General features: G+C 31.7%; 1 protein-coding gene across 1 annotated transcript in view; it reads right to left on the bottom strand.

The window, feature by feature from the left end:
- The window catches only part of LOC118190126 (igLON family member 5-like), a 297,074-nt gene that overhangs the window by 73,036 nt on the left and 201,256 nt on the right, over positions 1–22,782 (bottom strand). The window contains exon 4 of the mRNA XM_085815792.1: positions 2,831–2,965. Coding sequence (XP_085671918.1) covers positions 2,831–2,965 — 135 coding nt within the window. The remainder of the gene's footprint in view (positions 1–2,830; positions 2,966–22,782) is intronic.

The following is a 22,782-nucleotide window of genomic DNA, read 5'->3' as shown; positions in this document are numbered from 1 at the left end:
TTACCTCTGCTTTCAGTTCAAAACGTGTTTAATGTTTCGTGCGAAATAATACTCTCCGTTTGGGAACACAATATGTCAAAATATGTTGTTTTTTTCCCAACATTAACTCTAGTTCAATACACTATTTATTATTCTGTAAGCGTCTAACATACTCTTACGTTGGCACCGTATCATATAATTTTGGAATAAATAAAAAATATTAAACTTAATTTTCTTAATTAATAAATATAAAACAAAGTATTAAACATAATTTTGGGGCTTTCTATTGCTACTTGAGGTAAACTGTAAATGGAAATGTAGCTTACAGTGAATACAGAGGTATTATTCCACGTGGAACTTCAAAATTTTAATTTTAACTGAGTATTGGGACTTAATGCACAACAACACTCCATCTGAGGTTTATTTGTACCAATGTTTCTTCTTGTTCTTCATTCATAAAATATGTTTAGAGTTCCTCTGAACTTTTCTTATCTCAGGACTAACAACTAGCTAGACAAATACGTTGGATGAATAATCAAGAGTAGTGAATCTATTTCTCAAGCTTTGAGCATTTGAGCAGTGTTGATAAAAAAAGACGTTGCCTGGCTCCACTATAATTTTTATCAAGGTTAAACCTTAAGTATTACTCAATTCTATGGTCACTTGTTCTATTCTATTGGTAAGTGAAAGAAAAGACCATTGTCTAAGGATCAGGAAATTTTATGCACATCGTCTTCGTGTTGGCTAAAGCAGATAGTCTATCCCAAGTAGCACATGACGTAGCAAAGACGTTGCAGACTGGTTCGAGAGGTTGCAAAGTGGTCGTAGTAACGTCGTTGCTACGTCATGTGCTACGTGGGTATAGTATGGTGTAGCCCAGACGTAAAGAAGCATCCAAATCCCGATTATGCCGAATCCCTTGTATGGAATTAGGACTTTTGTTTCCTTTATTTGATCAAAACAGAAACTAATATCATACTTGTATAACACCCGGTATCCCAACATACCATGTCACCTTCATGAAGATCGTTAGTCTCATATTACAAACTCTTATCCTTTCATTTTATGCTGGAAATTTGTATATTGGCAGACCTGTATATCTTCTCAACACGCGCAACTTTGAAAGCATCCCTGCGCAAACTTTGCCATTCCGAGCAAATATTCAAACAGAATGATGTTCTACTAAAATGATATTTTCTTTTCTAGTCCTTTTCGTTTGCAACCAACACATCACTATAACGAATGCCAAGGTTACAGCGCATTCACAGCGAAGGCTAAATATTTAAAAAATTAAACTTTCTGCCAAGAAGACTCCTTTGTTAGAGATATAATAAGCGTATTCGTTCATTTTTATCACTATTGTTTACGACCGTGCTTTAAAACTGCTATGTTTTTGAACCGCTTTATTTTAAACGAAGATGTTTTATATCACGATATTTTAGACCTGCGATTTTTTTTAATTTCTTTCTTTTCTCCCACGATGTTTTGATCGGAGACGTTTTTTCCTTGCTTTCGTTTTCGTCCACGGTGATTTTGGCCCATTATTTTCGCCTGTAACCTCGCTCAGTTGTGATAGGCTATAAAACGTGGGTAATGAAATTCAATGTGATAGCAGTCAGTAATGAGAATGGTCGTCATTCGTGGCTGCACAGCACCATTCACTGAATTTCTGTCGATAGCAAGTAATTTTTATTGATATGGCAATAACGTCAGCTACCTAAGTACACCTGTGACGTTTCAAGCAAATGTCACGCAAACGTGACATTTCAAACAAATTTCAATGTCATAAGCAAAATCGTAAACAATTAGAGAACATGTTTGCCATTTATGCAGGAAAGAGCAGTTGAAAATACGTTCATCGTAAAGGGTTGATCGCAGCAGGTGGTGGAAAGGACCCGTGCAGATAAAGTTCATTCTTCATTAATGTAACATTTTGGAGCACTTAACTCCCTTGCATTGGGGGAATAATATTGTTTCTTAAAAGCGTTGCACAGTCCTCTACTGTATATTCCATTGTAAACAGTTTAAAATGCATCGCTGTGGATTGTTCCAAGTAAAAATGGCTTATAATAAATTAAGCAGTGACCCCGCCAAATTGTGATCATTGGTTATTCAAAAGCATTTCCAAAATTCCGTCTGGTTTCTCTCTCGTACAAATGTGGCAATTGTGCGCATTTAGCCTTCCATTAAAATAACGATGTGCCTTGTAGTCCATAAGACATTTGACTGGCAGTCGTACTATTTTCCATCTGTTGAAAAATCCAGTTTGACAATTGATGATGCCTCTTTAAATCGGTTGCTTTCAGATCATGTGCGTGTTGGATTTTTTAAATAGTTCCGTACGAAATGGCCAGCTGTTCTATATTGTTACAGCATTACTTGTCGGGGGAAAAATAACTATCCTGGCAATACAAATTTTCGTTATATAGTTTGATTTAATTCGTTTTATTTGGTTTTGACAGTATAGGTGAGTGCTATTTGTCTGAGGAATTAAATGCTTTCATGAAAGTCCTTTCTAAGGGAAAATGACTTGTATGCATGTCATAAATGGTAAAAGCCACGAAAATACCCATATAGAAAACCCGTTCATCTGGAATCGAACCTAAGCGATCTTATGTTCTTGTGAGAGTTCTCATTCTATAGAAATTTCATGTATTTTTTGGGAATTTCTGCGAAACCCTTCTCATTCTAGAGTCTATACTTTTTGAATTACTGATTTTTTTTTCACTTCTTGTTATTTTTTAGGTCACCAGTTATTAGTTAATTTGTGATAAATGTTTTTTTATAAATTTTAGAACTAAATGAATATCAAAGAAACGCTTTAACCACAATGATAAGAATCTGTACTCACCATCCACAATAAGACTCCCGTTCACATACCAAGAAATAATGGGTAGAGGATCTGCACGTACCCCACAAATGATCATGTGGTCACTGCTTTCTCTCCCAGTCTGATCATCAGGTGTATTCATGAAGGTAATTGAGACTGCAAAAAAAAATATACACATGATAAGTAAAATACGATTACCATTATCAAAGCCTAATTTATAGCTACATTGGAGATGCTAAAAAGTAGGCAATATTTTAGCATCTGCAATGTTAGCACAGAATTCTACTTTTCCCTCAAAAAACAAAGAACACGGGCCCTGGATTTCAAACATCTTCGAAAAAGGGCTTAGCCTAGGGCTCTGGCAATAATTTAAGATTTCAGAGATATTTTCCAGAAATATAAGTTTTTTTTTTTTTTTTTTTAATTTTTTTTTTATTTATCAATCAAAATGATACTTCATACTGTATTCCAGAATTTTACATTATAACGATAGTATTCCAGATGTTTTTCAAATATTAGGTATACTTATGAGTGTAAACTTTAATCTATTTTAATTTATTTAAATTACTCCTTTTTATGACAATTTAATTTTTTCTATATTCTGTATTAGATGTAGCAAAGATACCAAACTTGTGATGAGACAGGTATGTTTTACCCCAAATTTCGTGTCATTTCTTTTTCGTTTCTTACCATTTGGTTTTCTTGATATTATGCTTGGTGTGCTTAATTATAGAGAGACAGGTCTTAGTTTTTCTTTGTTAATTACATGGATAACCTTCAAATCAACAGAATTGCACGATACCTTAAGAGACAATACTTCCTTGATTAAACTTCGAGTACGCAGACATTTGTTTAATTCATAGCGAACGGGAAAAATGCTAAATCAAGGAGTTAAATTTCAGTGACCTACATATACGGTAAGAAAAATCAAACATGATATAAACAATAAAACTGCATCTTTTATAAAAAAAAAGTCATCTATGGTATCATATTTAATAGAATAAGGTTACATCCCTATAAAATTCCAATATCAGAAAAAGGAGTATAGAATTATTCACGCAGTTAACATGGTACGAAAACACCCATGATAATGAACAGGCTTGACAGTGAACACAGGACGTGACAATGAACAATACAGGATTTGGCAATGAACACAGAAATTGACAATGAATAAAACAGAGCTTGCCAAATGAATTTGAATTTCTTTAATATATGCTTCGATTCTATTGTATGCAAAATATTGCTTAACTGCTATCTACAGCTGCCAATTTTAGTACCCCAATAATGACACAAGAACGCATTCGAAATTTTATTTCACTAAATGTGTGGCACAGCCTAATAAATAATATTTTTGGTCTTTTCTGTTTATTAAAAATAATATCAACTTTCAGTGTGAACTTGTATCAACAAGATAGAACTGCCTCGCAACTTGCGAATCATGTGCGAGATATGTTCAGTTGTTGAAATCAGGATATTTAATTGACAGAAATGGACATGTCCCATAGCCCGGAAGATGTCTTGATCTTACCCCACATCATTTCTTCTTGGCTTTTTGAAAAATGAAGTTTATGGTGATAACTTGACTATTTCAAACACATAATCACGCGAGAAATTTTCAACATTGTACAATGTTCTTGCCAGAGTATGGACCAAATTCAAAATTTCGCAGAATTTTGTAGAATGCAATGCAAAGATTGGAGATAAATAATTGTTTTAATTAATGTTTGTTTAAGCTTTTAAATTGGGGACATTCACAATTAATATGTATATGATACTTATATAAACCATGTGTATAATACACTATCATGTATATTATACACATGCATGCACACTATATATATCAAAACACGTATAATATACACTATAATACATACTATATATGCCTTAATAGAAAATGCACTTTATATTCAATTCTGAGCAAACAGTATAGACGCTATTTTTTCCTCATTCTCCGTTGCAGACCTTTATGTTTTGAACCGAAGCTGATTATCCTTATTACGTTTGTCATGCTGTTAATAGTTCACATGACGAAACATATTAATTGTGTTTGATATTTTTTGAGTGACTAAATCAAGAAAAAGTACTTTAGGAAAGTTTCGTATACTATATATTTGAAAACAATTTCAGGAACTTTTATCATTCTTTCTTGAAGACCATGTTTATGATTACCGATTTACTAAATTAATGATAACTATTTAATCAAACAATAATAAACTGGTGAAACATTTCAACGGAGTAATAAGCACAAACAAGGAAAAAATATCTCTAAATGTAATTATTTAAGGAAGTTTAGTCCAGTATTAAGAAAGCATTGCCGTTACAGCGGCAAGCAAAGTAGAATTTGTAATGCTTGGTGGAAAGAAAAGTTGTCTTTATTCTTTCGATTAGTCAGTACAATCTCTTCTCGTTCACCGCCGTAATAACAATGATTTGATTGCGTAGGATAGCCTCTAGGTTCGAATGAACCTAGAGTCAAAGATATATTTTTGCTGATTATTACAATGAAGTTGCTCATTTAATTGCCATTAAATTATTCAAATTTGTTTTCCTCAAGTAAACTTTGAACATGTTTCAAAAATTTAAAACAAGTACTATTTAGCATCATGCTTTCATTATATTAAATTATGTTCCTATATATACCTAAAAGTAAGTATTTGAATTAACATAACTCGCCGAATCACAAACATTAAAGGAATTAAATCGACAAGAATAAACGTAGTATTCAGAAATTTTGCAGGTTTCGAAGGTTTAAATATAGAATATTTCCAGCTGTTGAAGTGCAAATAACGAAAGAGAAGCCAGCGGTAAGATACGATAAAGTTATAGCATTAAGAGGAAGGAAGTAAAGCTACTGGCGCCGTATACTGACAGAAATTTAAAACAGCTGTGCAATAATTTCCGTAAAAGATGAGGATAAAGACAAATTGGAATTGAGAATGTTAACTTGAACTGAAAGAAAATTATTATGGGAAACACATCTAGAAAATCTAATTCGCTAACGGAAGATGTTTTCTGAATAATTTGGCTACAGAACAATGTTAAACACGATTTTCTGATCAACAGTGTTAAGCAATAGAGGATTTATATTTGTTTTTCTCTAATATATGCTTCATGCTCTTTAGCGCGAAATTTCAAGACTGTCTTTGGTTAACTAATGTAAATTAAGCCACACTGGTAAGGAAACTTGTATGTATCTCAGAATTTCATATCCTAAAAGGCGTCTTTATTTATAAAATGCTGCTTGTTATGGCTTTAATTCCTCCACTAATTGTATATAGTAATTTAAGAAAGTAAGTAAAATATAGTAATTTTAACAAAAATATTATTTAAGACAATGCAGTAACTATAGTATACTATTTAAAATATGTAATGTATAAAGTAATTTTCATAAAAATAGGACTTAACATCGTGCTTTCATTATGTTATTTTATACTCCTATCTACCGTATATACTTTTAATGCAAAAATGATACCCAAATTTAAGGGCTTGCGTTATACGGATTGGATTGGATTATTCAATTACGGCAAATCATACGAGGGCTATCTGCCTAAAGGGAGGGATGCCTTTGTGGAGGACTTTCTAAGGGAAACTCTCTCGTATACACTATACACATGGGGAAAACCACGAAAACGCCCATGCAGCCAGCCCGTTCTCGGGATTCGAACCTCGGACCGAACTACCAGTGTTCAGCGTCTTTACCGCTCGGCCGCTGGTGGGTTGACATAGAAATGATTGATATAAAAATAAATAAAAGATTAGCATAGAACATTTAGTTTTCTACATGTACCTAAAAGCTGTTTATTTAAAAGAAAAGACATACTTTATGAACTTAAAAATTTTAGTTATCGGATAACATGAAAAATTCTTCCTATTCGTCTTCTGTTATATCTTCAGGTACATTATCGAATTCTGTTTCATCTTCACCATCACTGTTACTCTGATCAATAAATAAGTTATTAACTTCCATTCCATCTATTTTGTTAGATTTACTACATCTTTTAAAAGACTTTTAAATTTTTTGGAGTTTAATTCCATTCTATGCAAATATTACCCATTCACACGCAATTTATAGATTGGCATGAAACCTTAGGTCTCCTTTTGTTAATGCTTGTTCACTTCTAACATCCACGAGTTCCACTGGAGTTTTAAATTTTCTCTGAATTGTTTATTGATGCATACATCTAATAGCTGAGCTGTTCCGTTAATCCGCCAATAATAACTGCAATATCTGTATTATAATCATTTAGACAATTTCTCTGTATTATCCATAACAAATATATCTCAAAGTGATCTGTATATGTCTCAAACTAAAATACGTTTTGGATTTCTTAATGCAAAAGGAAGCTTTTGCCAAATATTTCTTATCCACAGTTTCACACCATTTTCCTCCTTCCATCTTTTCTCATGAACATAAATGAAAGCATCATTTGAGAAATTATATTTCAGTATCGTCATTCTTTTAAAAATAACCTTGGTGCTTTATTTTGTAACGGCCGCTGAGGAGGAAAGTATATGGTGAGGTGAGAGTTTTCGTGACCTGTGATTTTTAAATGAATTGTTTTTGTTCCTTTCACATTATTGCATTATTTCCTAACATATGAAACATTACAAGAACTTCATTGATATTTCCAATGTGTTACAGTAAATTATTTGTTTGCTAACGAGGTCAATAACATACTTCTGGAAACGTATCAATTTGTTCTCCAAACTTTTCTGAATACTTTAGAAGCTTTTTTTCGTATAACTAGCTTATTCCGAGTCACAAATCCACTACAATAACTCAAAGTTTTTTTTAAAGTTTTCAATTTCATTTGCATTCTTTCGTTTTGCCCACTTCATTCAAATTCATTCACTTCATCCAATTCATTGCCCACTTCTTCAGGTAGGTCACAGGTGACGGAGGACGGGGGCGCCTGGTGTCTAACATAGGTAAGCAGGCATCTGTCCCGCGTCCTCCCTTATTTAGAAGCAACTACTCCCCGGAGCCACAGAAAGCTCCACCGAGAGTTTATTGTAATTTAAATCATAGAGGTTACAGTGTCATACTGGAGCGGTTTTAGCTTTACATAGGTGATGGAATAACATAATGCTGTGATTGTACATAAATGCATATAAATATAATAGAAGAATAACAGAGAGAGAGAGGGAATAACAGAGAGAGAGGGAATAACATAGGAGAATAACAGAGAGAGAAGGGAGGAGAAAAGATGACAGTAATGAAATGAAGGAAGAGTAGAGGAGAGAGGAGACGTGAAGAAAGAGCATGTGGCCATACACTAGCAAAAATAATAGCAGTTACGCATATATTAATACTCGGCATTAACACGATAACACACATAAACAGTACATTCTGATTTGGGAGACATACCTTTGATATCTAAGTATATGAACAATATACGTTACAGAGGCAAATAATACTGCAGAAGTGGTATATATACACGCTATTTACTAACAGACGTAAATAAAACTGCTAATATATAGAATATGTAAAACGTTAAGGAAAAAAAGGAAAAGAAAGAAATTTGTGCAACACACCGATGCGGTACTTACAATACTTAAAAATGCACAAGACTTGAGAAGATACACGATATTTACAGATACGCTGATGCTAATAACTATACAAGTACACATAAATGAAAGCATCATTTGAGAAATTATATTTCAGTATCGTCATTCTTTTTAAAAATAACCTTGTTGCTTTAAAATTTTATACTGGCCGCTGAGGAGAAAAGTATATGGTGAGGTGAGATTTTTCGTGACCTGTGATTTTTAAGTGAATTATTTTTGTTCCTTTCACATTATTGTATTATTTCCTAACATATGAAACATTACAAGAACTTCATCCATATTTCCAATGTTTGACAGTAAATTATTTGTTTGCTATCGTGGTCAATAACATTCTTCTAGAAGCTTATCAATTTGTTGTCCAAACTTTCCTAAAAACGCAAATACGTAATACAATCGCTAACACATATACACATGCGCAAATACATGATATTTACAAATATACTGGCACTAATACTTACAAGTGCATGATACTTACAAAAAAAAAAAGCAGATTCGCAATACAAAAGCTACGCAATTACACAAATACGCTAATACAGATACATTAAAAGCAGATACACAAATGCTGACATATTCATATGCTTACAAAAACGCTGATAGTGTTGTGTTTACAGTTGCATCAAATATATAATTGTATAGAAATCAGAAATAGAAGGATAGTAGCTATGTATATTGTTATATAAATTCCTATTATGTAAATAATATTATGCTATTATAGAAATGCTGGTGTTGTTGATTATTTTTGTAATACACCGATACAAGTGCTTGCAATACAATACTTACAGGTGCCCAATACTGGAGTAAATGCATGATTTGTACAGATACGCTGATATTAATATCTACAGGTACAGAGTTCTACAGAAGCAAATACACAACACAATCGAAAATATGCAAATACAAGATATTTACAAATCTGCTGTCACTAGCACTAACTGATGCATGATACTTACAAAAACAGATTCGCATTACAAACGCAAATACGCAGTTACACATATACAATATGCAGATACACATACTCTTTATAAAGCAAAGCCACAAGTGCCGACAGGTGTACGTATTTACGAAAATGCTGACACTGAGAACAGGAGGACAATAGCCATGCATGTTGGTTGGTATATAAAATTTCCAATACTAAAATATGCTATTATTGAAATGCTGATGATATTGAAACATCAAAATAGTGTTATTCTTGCAGTACACCGATACAGGTGCTTGCAGTACAAAGCTTACATATGCTGGCGCAAATACATAAATACACAATATTTACAGGTACGCTGACAAGTACACTTACAAGTACACGATACAAACGCAGATACGCAAATACACAAGGGCAAATACGCAAACACATATACACATTAAAAAACAAATACAAAAACACTGACAAATGCGCATGCTTACAAGTACGCAAACATTGTTTTGTTTGCAGCGTCATCTCATATATGTTATTTATAAGAAATAGGGGACAAAGAGATGATGAAGTACAGTTCAAAACTATCGACTAGTTGTAGTACAATAGCAAGAGTTTCCCCCTTTTTTTTTTATCGTCCAAGACAAAACATTCCTATTTCTTGTTATAATTAATCCATTCTGGAGATCTTCTAGGACACAGTTTGCTACACTCAAATATAGGACAGGCCATTTTATTACTCCTTTATGCAAAGCATATTCATTCTCTGACATATTAATTATTGTAATTTAATTTTTCCTCCACTCACGTATGAAGCTTTAACCAACAACAAACATCCATGATTCAGCATTATTTGCATTTTATTTCGCAAATTAAATGACTTTGTGTTTCAAACCAGCACTGTGTTTGTTTTATTTGGCAAAAATCTCATTTACTACTAAAAGAAACTCTATATCAACTGGATTTCAACTAAGAAAATGAGATTTACTAAAGCCTTCAATGTTAACTTCAAAATCACGGTTTCAAATGACTTGACAAAGAGAAAACATTTAACTCTAAATTTTCGAATGAAGGGATAAATAAGATAAGAACAACGCATATGCATCTTTTAGGTTTCTTCGTAAGGAAAATGGTGCGTTTTATACGGGGCATATACCTAAATTTTTTTTTAAAAATGCAGTTTGAAAGTATAGGTGCGCGTTATATACCCGTGTGCATTATACGCCGGAATATACTGTAACTTAAACATTATTTACGTTTTAAGTCACGTAATTATTTGAACCCATATATTTAAATAAATTTACAACACTATATATAAAATGGGATTTTTGCAAATCAAATAAGCAATTATTTGTCAGAAAATACTTGAATGAAATACGTATTTCAGTATAAAATGTTTCAGCAGGAGTTGCACAACCATTGCTTTTAGAATAACATAGTACATACACGCCTATAACATGTTCTATACTTTTTAGGTTACTGATGTTTCCATAGGAATTATTATAACTCTACAAAATTTATTGAAGTACTGAATCTGTTGAAATTGGGCACAAACTAGATATACATTTCTTAACTCGAAATATCCATGCATTTCTTCCAAATATCTTTACGACTGCATAAATATTTTTATTAGATATGCCAAGATATGCTCGTGTTATTCATATAAATAACAGTCAACAGAAAGGAAAAATAATGGAGTTAGATAACAGAGAAAATGTAATAAGACATTCTAGCAGGATAACCGAGCGCATCAGAAGCATGATATTTCTGTCTGGGGATTTAATCACGAAGAAGATTCTTTTAGTTTCCAATAAGAAACATATTTTATGAGTGTCTATAAAGCGTGTAAAATTTGTACTCCTTATACTTACTAACATTTTACAATTTCATATTTTCTTTAAAACTGATTTGTTTCGAATTCATGTGCAGTTTTGATTTCATTTCTGATATAGCAGACTAGAATCTAATTTATTTCGAAAGTAATCTGATCTATCGCCTTTCGTATATGGTTTATATTAGTTGTGCGATAATTTATGAATTTCCTCCTTTTATGCTTACTGTATTTCTATTTATAAACTATATGAATAGAATGAAAATAAATTAAATGCTCAAAAGCAACGAACATTTTTAAAAGCATTCTTTAAATTTTCATAAATAAAAAATAAGAAATAGTTTATTATAAATTATAGTGGTTGACTTGCTTTACGAACCTAAGCTACTTCTAAGCTTTTAACGGATGTAAAGCGAATCATCACTGTGTCTGTAACAACTGCAGAGATTTGAAAAGTTTAAAATAACCGGAATTTGTAAAAAATGCACTCCCCGTGCCTATAGAAATCAACCACTACTTGTGGCGATGCAACTAAAATAGCAGTCAAATTTTAATTAAAACGTGAACTAGTAGTCTAAGAATACACAACTGGACTTAAATCGGAGATGGCTCAAAATTCTAACTGGAGTGATAATTCAAATATCGGCAGCAAATAACGCAAAGCTGAATAACGACAAACTTTACCGAGATGTAAGTTAACTAAAATAACATGTCCTCAGTCCCATAATTCAAAAATCCAAGCTTAAGTAATCTCTAATTTATTTATATTTCTGGGGAGGAAACGGATAAGAGAAGTTATAGTAAAGGTCTGAAATTATAAATAATTGGTTAATGCAAAATAATAGTAACCCTGCAATATGATAAACATTATATACCATTGCTAAATTTGTTAGCACATCATTAATGTGTATATTTGCTGAATCTCTTACTGTATCCGTTACAGTGACAGAATAATGTAAGTTTTAGATTATAAAGTAAATTTGATGTACATGCTCATCTAAAATACAGATTGGAAAGTGTATTTAGTACATATCAATATAATCATCATACATGAAAGTAATCATAATATATATCAATGTAATACAATCAACGTAATCATTTGTATAAATAATAAGGGTTTAATAGAGTGGTATTGACATACTTAGCGATTATGTATTATCAGAAAATATAATCGTCACCTAATTTCACTCAGGCTATAAACTATCATATAATTTAATAATTTAAATGCTACGTTAGAGTTATCTATGTTGCATATTTTAAACTGAGAACACATACTGATAATTTCTTGTTTTTCCGCAGGCTAACCGCAGGCGACAGTGAGTTGCAATAAGTGGAACGCATCTGACAGGTCTACGAGCATATAGACCAATCTGCCCTAAGCGTCTGCACACGGTCTGCCTTGAAATTGTCGTACCAGTGGCTGAAGAGAGCTGACGAGACAGGTCTGAGGCTGTGCTCCGCCTGTTTCTTTTGGCAGTAACTTCCAAATACCGGTCCTCATTCGGCGTTGTAACTCTGGGGTGACCTGTGCTGTAACGTCTACTCACACTACCATCATCTTGGAATCGTTGCCAATGCCTGGAGATGACACTTTGGGCAATTCCAAGTTCGTCTGATACTTCCAGTTGGGTACGCAAACATTTTCATTCATAGCTAAAGAAAGTTGTAATTTAATATCCTGAAAATGTCATGTTTATGACCTATGTCTTAGAATATGTGAAGATACCGACTCTCAATTGTCTTCAGGACTTTATCAATTAACATTCTGAGGATATTTGCGCTGCTTTGTCTAAAGAAGAGCCGCTGTCAACCATTCTCAGAATATTCATTCTCAACACCTCTAGCGAATAAGGATTGTAAAAGTAATTCCATGATATACTAGAGAGCTCAGAGGTTGTGTTAGGTGGATATTACAGGATGACTCTTGGATGTAATAAGTTTGAGAAATGAAAAGGCACAAAGATGATGGGAATTTGGATGTGATACTAAATACTCAGAACTATGTATTTGGGAAGTTTAGAGATAATCTGAAGACATGTGAGACAGTGAGTAACATATTTAGGATATTTCGTTCAGGGTTTTACAGTATGTGGCTTTATTTATCTCTTCCACGCAGTATGAAAGGAAAACTGTATTATTACTCTGATTATTATAAAATATCTGATTACTATTACATATATAAAGGAAATCAAATGCTTAAAACATAAAGCAAAGTAATTTTCTGAATCTTCCTTCAGTAATCGGAATCATCCTTACATTCCACCTAATATTTTCGTATGGCAAATGCACAATAAAAACCGGAAAACAGTTAAGCATAAATTTTGAAATTTTCATTTCGACCATTTTTAACTCTGAATGACAACTTTTACTTTAGTATGAATGTACTGAAAAATTATCGAAAATAATAAAATTTTAAAAAATGACACAACTGAAAGGTGGAATATTTACAGAGCAAAATAGCATGAAAGACATTCTAAGAACAATATAAAAATCGGTGTATTTTCTCGAATCTCATAACTCCTTGAAGAAACTTTTTATTTCTAGTTCTAAAGATTATTCATATCACGTGATATTTAGTTTTTTATTTATTACCATTTTTCGCACACTTATATCAGGCATAAATACTTTCTCATTTCTCGTCCTTATTTCTGCACGAAAGATTTCAAAACGGATGTGAAAAATAAAGAAAACTCCAGGTCATTTATCTTCTACGTTCCAGAAAATAATCCGGGCAAGTGTTTAAAGTTTTACGGAGTTTTCTAGGCAGCAAAAACTGACTTCAAAAATATTTGCAATGGTGAAAGATTATTCTTCGCTTATATACTTTTTCTAAATCTGCTCGCATCCAAGAACAGAAGAACGTGAATTGTATGACTCTATCCATTCGTACTGAGTCATGACCGTTATACCAACATCTTAAAAAAGAATTCAGCTTTATTAAAAGAGATTAAAGTGCGTTTTATGTTCTTAAAAACATAGGATATTTTACCCTATGTCTGAAGAAAAGTCAGCTATATTTGGAAAAAAATTCTTTTTTTATTTCATTTATTATATTTTTTAGGGAAACATGCTTATATCTAATTCAAATTTTATTTACCTTGAAAGAATCATCAAATGAGAATAAAAAACGTTTGTTTACTCTTCACTTCTACCAAATATTTCTAATACGATTTTTAAAGATTCCTAAAAGTGTATGATCCGTTAATTCGGCGGAATGTCGTCTAAAAGAGACTAGAAGAGTGATAAATAAATCGTATCATCAGAAGACCATATTTGTTGGAATGACATTGAATTTTAGTTCAATGGCCTAGCTTCAGGAACTATTCGAGATTTGTAAATATCATATGCTTTTATACATAGTAAACAAGCGTACAGATACATTTCACAAAAAAAAATTGGACAGTTCTATATCTCCCGTTCGATTGTCGAAATTTAACCTGCGTTTTTCGTGTCTCGAAAGCGCGACTTAGGATATATATTAGATTTATATATAGTATTGTTCTAACATAAGTATACCGACACAAACGCGTCATTTTTCTGAAATGACATACCGAGTTTTTTTCAATATTTCGATTCTACGACTCAAATTACGCCAAAGTACCAAGTTTTGTAAAAATCGCACGAGTAGTTTTTAAAAAATTAACTCTCAAAATTTTAGCTCCTCCATGCTAATTGAATTTCGTATATATTTATTAATATCACTTTTTTATTAAACTTATTTGATTCTTCTTTTGACATTTTGAAATTTAGGTTCATTGCAAATAAAATTCGCCCATTTTATAAATTTGTATTTTTAAATAATTTTTATAGATTTTTTGAAAACATTTTGTATTATAACCTGTAAAATGTTTACCGCCAAATTTTATTCAAAATTTCCAAAGCTACACGTGAATTTACATATTAGCGAAGTTTCGAAATTTGGCATATTTGTTATAAGCGACAAGAAAGACAAATGTGGTTTAAGTACTTTGTTAAAATTATTTTAAAATATGAACGATGACCTTTTTTACGCTCGTGTACAACGAAAAAAGCAATGTTATATATAAATCTAGTATATATATCTTAAGTTTCAAGACATGGAAAACGCATGTTAAATTTCGACAATCTATCCAGTAGAACGGGAGATATAGAACTGTCCTTTTTTTTGTGCAATGTGTACATGTAATTGTAAGTAGAAGCTTGTGACAGATTTCTGCAGACCATACTAGACTGATAATAGTATAAACAAATCACAAAGTATAATGAAGAATTAAATAGAGTCTCGTACTCCAGCACCTTGCTTTTAGTATAAATACGGCTGCCGCTTCTTCCTTCGTTGCAGAAATCTTTTTTCCTGATAAAGAGGTGCCTGTAAATTTTTACCCTCGAAATCGGGAGAGATTTTAATTAAAATCTAAGCCAAACACAAGTTTGTAGCTTTGCCTATATGTAAGGTTAAAATATATTTTTTTATTTGAGTCTTAACTGAGCAAAATGCCACAGCTTGCGCAACAAATTAACCACAGCTACTTGCGAGAATTTAAGTTAACATTACAGAAATTTAAATTCAAATGTAAGTAACGTAACCTGAGAATATACATAAAATGAACTATTTATGTTAGCTCAAAATTGTTAGCATTGGTTATTTTAAACGTCTGCTAGCAAAATATTAAAGCTGAAAAACAATTTACGCAGAACTGGTGATAATATATAACAGCAAAATGAGGCTGTCAGGAGCTCTAATCTAAACATTGAAAACCCTCATCTTAGATCCACAATCATTAAATAAACAATCTTACGTTCTAAGTGTGTTTTCATAGAATTATCAATGTGCAATTAAAAATTAATTCGTGAAAGATAATATAACAAAACAGAGGTAGAAATGGAAAGGAATTTAGTTGCTGCTGCCAAATTTTTCGATGTAGTATGTGCTAATGGGCTGTGCAGAAACATTGTTATTAAAATGATTCACAGATGATGAAATATTCATTAAATGGATCAAAATGTTCAAGCAAATGTATTTTTATTATTTTCGATAACTCATTTTTTTTTAAATCTGCAAAATCAATATTTATTTTTGAATTTGTGAGCGCAAGCATATTTGCTTAATATGTATTACTCATAATAAATAATATCGGAAAATCTTTGAAAGAAATCTTATGACACTATGTTGAAACCTAGATGCTGATATTTTGAAAGTCTCTTCTAATTACAGAATACAATATTGTGCAAAGTGAAGAATTCAATAAGTCCATAAAAGAAAGTGAATCATTTATCCGCATGAGCAAGCATTTAGTAAAAATTTCAGAATATATTTTTGACTAATTAAATAAGTTACAATGTGGCAAAATATTAGCAATTTAAAAAATGCTTCATTAATTGTTTGAAATTCATCCTATGCATCAATGTTTGACTGCCAAATTTGACACAGAAAATGTTGTTGCTTTTATTATTAGTCTTATGTTTGCACACCATAACATCTATAAATTGTTCTTACCTTCATCGTACAAAATTTGACACAGAAAATGTTGTTGCTTTTATTATTAGTCTTATGTTTGCACACCATAACATCTATAAATTGTTCTTACCTTCATCGTACAAAATTTGACACAGAAAATGTTGTTGCTTTTATTATTAGTCTTATGTTTGCACACCATAACATCTATAAATTGTTCTTACCTTCATCGTACAAAATTTGACACAGAAAATGTTGTTGCTTTTATTATTAGTCTTATGTTTGCACACCATAACATCTATAAATTGTTCTTACCTTCATCGTACAAAATTTGACACAGAAAATGTTGTTGCTTTTATTATTAGTCTTATGTTTGCACACCATAACATCTCTAAATTGTTCTTACCTTCATCGTACAAAATTTGACACAGAAAATGTTGTTGCTTTTATTATTAGTCTTATGTTTGCACACCATAACATCTATAAATTGTTCTTACCTTCATCGTACAAAATTTGACACAGAAAATGTTGTTGCTTTTATTATTAGTCTTATGTTTGCACACCATAACATCTCTAAATTGTTCTTACCTTCATCGTACAAAATTTGACACAGAAAATGTTGTTGCTTTTATTATTAGTCTTATGTTTGCACACCATAACATCTATAAATTGTTCTTACCTTCATCGTACAAAATTTGACACAGAAAATGTTGTTGCTTTTATTATTAGTCTTATGTTTGCACACCATAACATCTCTAAATTGTTCTTACCTTCATCGTACAAAATTTGACACAGAAAATGTTGTTGCTTTTATTATTAGTCTTATGTTTGCACACCATAACATCTCTAAATTGTTCTTACCTTCATCGTACAAAATTTGACACAGAAAATGTTGTTGCTTTTATTATTAGTCTTATGTTTGCACACCATAACATCTATAAATTGTTCTTACCTTCATCGTACAAAATTTGACACAGAAAATGTTGTTGCTTTTATTATTAGTCTTATGTTTGCACACCATAACATCTATAAATTGTTCTTACCTTCATCGTACAAAATTTGACACAGAAAATGTTGTTGCTTTTATTATTAGTCTTATGTTTGCACACCATAACATCTATAAATTGTTCTTACCTTCATCGTACAAAATTTGACACAGAAAATGTTGTTGCTTTTATTATTAGTCTTATGTTTGCACACCATAACATCTCTAAATTGTTCTTACCTTCATCGTACAAAATTTGACACAGAAAATGTTGTTGCTTTTATTATTAGTCTTATGTTTGCACACCATAACATCTATAAATTGTTCTTACCTTCATCGTACAAAATTTTGTGTGACGTCTTAAATGTGGAATTCAGAGTTATACTCTCAAACGATATGGACAGAAAAATGATCATGTTCACATAAACACACTTCTGTGCAACACCGTCATATGGACTAATCAATTAGTTGCTAAATCAACTGTTCTAAGTTCTTACCCTGATTAAGCACTTTCGGGAGTTTCTCAAAATGTAGCTTCTGATACTTTAGGTGTCTAGCGAAACCTTTTAGTATCATCCTTTCATTATAAAGGAGTTTGCAGACTACCCCATTTTAACTTTTCTTTAACGAGTGGATATTTTTAATTATTTAAAATGTGACAATTCAAAGCATAGCTTTTACAGTATTATCCTAAACTGAGCATAAGAATGTATCCTATATGCTCCCAAAATTTACTTCTCTAAGAGAATAGTGTTTAGGTGCATTACACATAAAATAGTTCTTTCCTCTAGAAGCCAGTGTGACAAATTGATCATTTATTTGCTTCGGGTGAAATTTGTTTTCTCTTTAAGTTTATTTAAAGGTAATGAAATAGTTTCTGGTGGTCTCTTGCAGAAAATTAGCAGAACAAAATGAAAGTTTTCTGCTAACATGAAAGTTAGCAGAAAAGTATGACAAACAATGAACAGTAATAAGATTGTGGACTTGTATTCTAGATGTCAAAGTAATTAGTCAAAAGAGAAAATTCAATAAGCAGACATTCCAGGTATAATATTTGAATAATCAGAAAGTGTTCTTGAAATAACAAATTTATAAAATAGCTTTCAAGTTTATTTAGCTTTTTTTCTTTTATTTATTATAAGTTCTGTTTATAATATTTAAAAGGTTATGCTCTTCCTGTTTCAAAATTTAGAGGTAAAATAAGATATTATTTCCTAATTGTATGTATAATTAATTTTAAATTTCGTAGACGTAAAGTTATTAATAAGCCTCTATACTAATATAATAATAACACTATTAATAAAATGCTCTACTCAAGTATTATTGGTTTTAACCCTAACGGCATGAATGCGATCATCCATTATGCAATATCGTAACCCATAATCCTATTTAATAGAGCGACTACTTTACGTAAGACCCAAATTGTCTGGAATACTGGATGACCTTCTTAAAAGCTGTCACTGCATTCGTATCGACTGTTCGTGGCTTAAAATTGTTACAGGCAAGCAGACAACTGATTTGTGTAAAGCATTTACTAACCGGTACGGATAAAAGACTGATATGTTAACTTTGAAATCTAATAATCTATTTATAGAAACTAATCGAATTTCCATGTGGCTATTTATGTGGAACAACGCAATATTGTTGAACAATTGTGCCTTCTTACAAAATGACAGAATATAACCCATTGGAATACTCAAAAAAACAGATTGTTTCCTTTCCTTTATTCCCATTTTCTTTGCTCACCTTTCATGATATTGAAATGCACATTTACTGTAATTTAAGTAAACGATTTTTAAACTTTATTTTATTCAATCTAAGAATATAAATAAATAACACATGCATACATCATTTGCATATGAAAAATAAATCTGAACACAATTTTCTGAAACGTAATTGAACATTTTAATTTTTCATTAGCATTCAACTCTTCCTACTTCAGTTATGACAAGACTGCGAATGAATCTATAATATAACACGATAAAACAATGTGTCAGTGATTTTGGTGATGGTTTGTGTTGCATAAAGCATTGTATAAAGCTTAAGATTTTTATGTTCAATGATTTAACCAGAAAACTCGCCGGTATAGAAGAACTGCATTATTACTGGCAATATATTTGGTTTCGAGTTAAACAGACTCAGAGGTTTTAAAGAAATGTATTGCTTCTGTGCGAATTAAATTACTTTTGCCTATTAAAAAACTGTTTTTTGTCATTCAGCAAAACATAAGATATTTCTTTTTTCTTTCAAATTTCTGTTATTAATTAATAAACTAGGGGTTAAAAATCAATAAAAGTAAATTAACTTCGGTTACCATTAATTACTAACTGGGTCCGTGAAGTTATATTAGCTGGATTCATTAAAAACATCTATATAGATAAAAAAGAGAGTCCGTTTGTTTCTCTGCGTGTAATTCATACATATTTACGATTTTAATTTGATCATGATGAAATTCCCCATTCCTGATCTTCAAATCTTCAAAGCAAGAGGGAGATCGATGCTTACATAAGATTGCCAAAAACCACGCCATGGAGTCCACCCTGAAGGCGAAAGATAGAAAGTTGCGCTCACGTCACCCATAATTATGTTTACTCCACCAATAGATTTCCGCTATCAATGAGAGCCATTACATGCTAAGCTAGGAATTTATTATTACTTTTTACAAAAAAGAAGTATGAATACTTTACAAAATTTCAATTTTGAATTCTCGTCACCTATCGTAAGTTCATGTTGCCGATGCTATGTTTTCCTTAATAGTTCTTAGTGGAACCGTTAGATGGCGCCATGTTCGTTATTCTTTAGAAAAATGTGGATCTTTCGTAAAGAGTGTAGAACCATCAAAGCAGAATGTATGTGCAACCTCTATCAGTTTTCCGCAAAAATTTCAAAACAAATGAAGAAATCGGCCAAAAGGAAGGGTTATTTTCAAAAAGCTCATGTCACCCCCCTCACCCCCCAAAAAAGAATATAGGGCATAACAATGCAGATACAGTAGTTCGGTACTATGCGGTTTCGAGGGCCGTAAAAAATCGTCAAACTATTGTTGATGCCAATGCTGCCAAAAATAATTGCGGCAACCCTAATAATTGCGGAAAGAAAGGAAGTATAATAGTAAATAACTAAGATTGACGTTTTAATTCAATGAAAGGTTAATTTCATATAATACTTTTTATTATTATAATTTATATTAAAAAGGCTGAACATGATTGAATGGAAGCAAAAGAGTAAATAGCTATTTCAAATCATTATTATAATTTATATAAAAATTGCTAAACATAACTGAATGGATGCCTGCATCGCTATTTCGCAACCGACTTATCGCTAAAGCATAATTTCATCTCGTGGATTGTTCAAACGTAATTTTCTATAATGAATGATGCCTTTTCTTTGAAAATATTCTCGGTAAAGTGCAGAATCGCTCACTTATTTGTTCGCCGCTTTTTACAAGGGTAAAAACAATTGGATTTTTGCCAATTTTCTTTTACTTTTTAAGTGAAAATAGGTCGATGTGTACATAGATAAAGTCAAGGGTGTGCGCAGTGCCGTTTTTGTGCAATTCTGGGATTTTTTTTTTTTTTTTTTAAATGAAAATAGGTCGATGTGCACATGGATACCGAGTATGTGCAGTTTTTAAAAGCGCGTCAAGCAGTGGATTATTCTGCACTTTACCCAAAATTCTATTGCCGGCTTTTCGTCATGGGCCAAATTGTTAAATTCATAGGATATCAAATAAATAAATAAATCAAGAAAGGATTTAAAAATTAAACTATTATTTCAATGGCGTCTTAAGAAATATAGAACTATATAAACTTACGCAATCTGAAATCAGCGCGTATGCTGGATTTGGCGCGCTGTTAAATTTCGAGATTACTTAAATTTTCCATAATTAACATCGAACCAAGATAAGAGGAAAAGAACTGTCTGTCTGAGATTTCGATAAAACTATTCCCATCCCACTAAACGATACCTTTTCATTCTGCGTAAAACCCGGGGAACGCCGGATATGTCAGCTAGGTTTTACATATGAGCCAATGGAAAAACCTAAAACGTATTAACTGCTGGCTTATTCAATAAAATAAATTAAATCATTATTTTTGCAGATTCATTTAAGGGTTTCATATAAATATGTCTTTTTAATGAAAAATAAAGGTGAAATCATGTCGTCTCATTTTGTTGCAGAAATGCTTGGCAGTTAAGTGACGTAACTATTGAATTTAGGAACAGCTGAATTGCAGATTTTTATCCTCCCTGTCGTTCCATCTAGATTAGAGGCCTTTCTATGGTTTAAAAGCCTTTTTATACGATCAAAGTTATTATCTTTAAAAAATTTATGTGTTAAACAATATTATGTTTTTACATTAAGACAACTGAATAATTACAAATCCTCAAATTAAAAATGAAATAATTCTTCGCTGAGATACAGAAACAATTAAGTATTAAATATTTGATTAATTAACTACTGTAGTGTCATAAATGCTCATAAATATCATAAATCGAATGTATTAATATAAATTAAATATATCTTAAGTTTTATAAATTACTTAGACTGTTCAACAAATTAAGGGTTATATTTACTAATTAATAATTTGTCTTTGTTGCAAACATGCAATTGTGTAAAAGAACTAATTGACGCCTGCATTTACACTGTTAAAGAACTTCGTGAAGGGGAATGGCAATATTTTCGGCATACGTAAGTGAACCGTCTAGAAAATTACACTGCGATAGTGTAAGATTACTCATTATTTATAAATAGTATATGATTGATGTAAGGAAAAGCAAATGCATAATGAGAATACTTGTATTTCAATTATATTACATCGTCTAACAGTGCTCTTTACTAACTCCATGGAAACATGCTAGTATCAAGCGCGGTTGTGAAAAGCAAAGAATGCAAATAAGAAAAGTGCAAAAACAGAGCAACTATTAATAGGTTAATTATTCTCAAGGTTATAAACTGAGCTATGATTAAAATAAATTACATAAGAATGTTATGTAACGATCTGGCCTCCAGGAGTCCGTTTGTTTGGTTTCATATCAGGAAAGACGAGTAAGTTTTGGATGTGTTGCAAGCACCCGAAAGTGAATGAACAAGAATATTGCAAATAAATGATACTTTCACCATCTGTGTCTATCGCAGAGAGAGGATGTTTCCTGTTACTTAGCACGTCCAAATCGTTAACACGTAGTGGGGGAATTTTGGTAATTGTGAGGATTATGTAAATCCACTTATTAATTTGTCAGTATTTATAAA

This window comes from Stegodyphus dumicola, chromosome 4 (assembly GCF_044657685.1).
Source record: "Stegodyphus dumicola isolate Sdum_Otavi_A_Nest chromosome 4, ASM4465768v1".
Taxonomy (NCBI): Eukaryota; Metazoa; Arthropoda; class Arachnida; order Araneae; family Eresidae; genus Stegodyphus; species Stegodyphus dumicola.
This window is presented reverse-complemented; position numbering and strand designations above follow the sequence as displayed.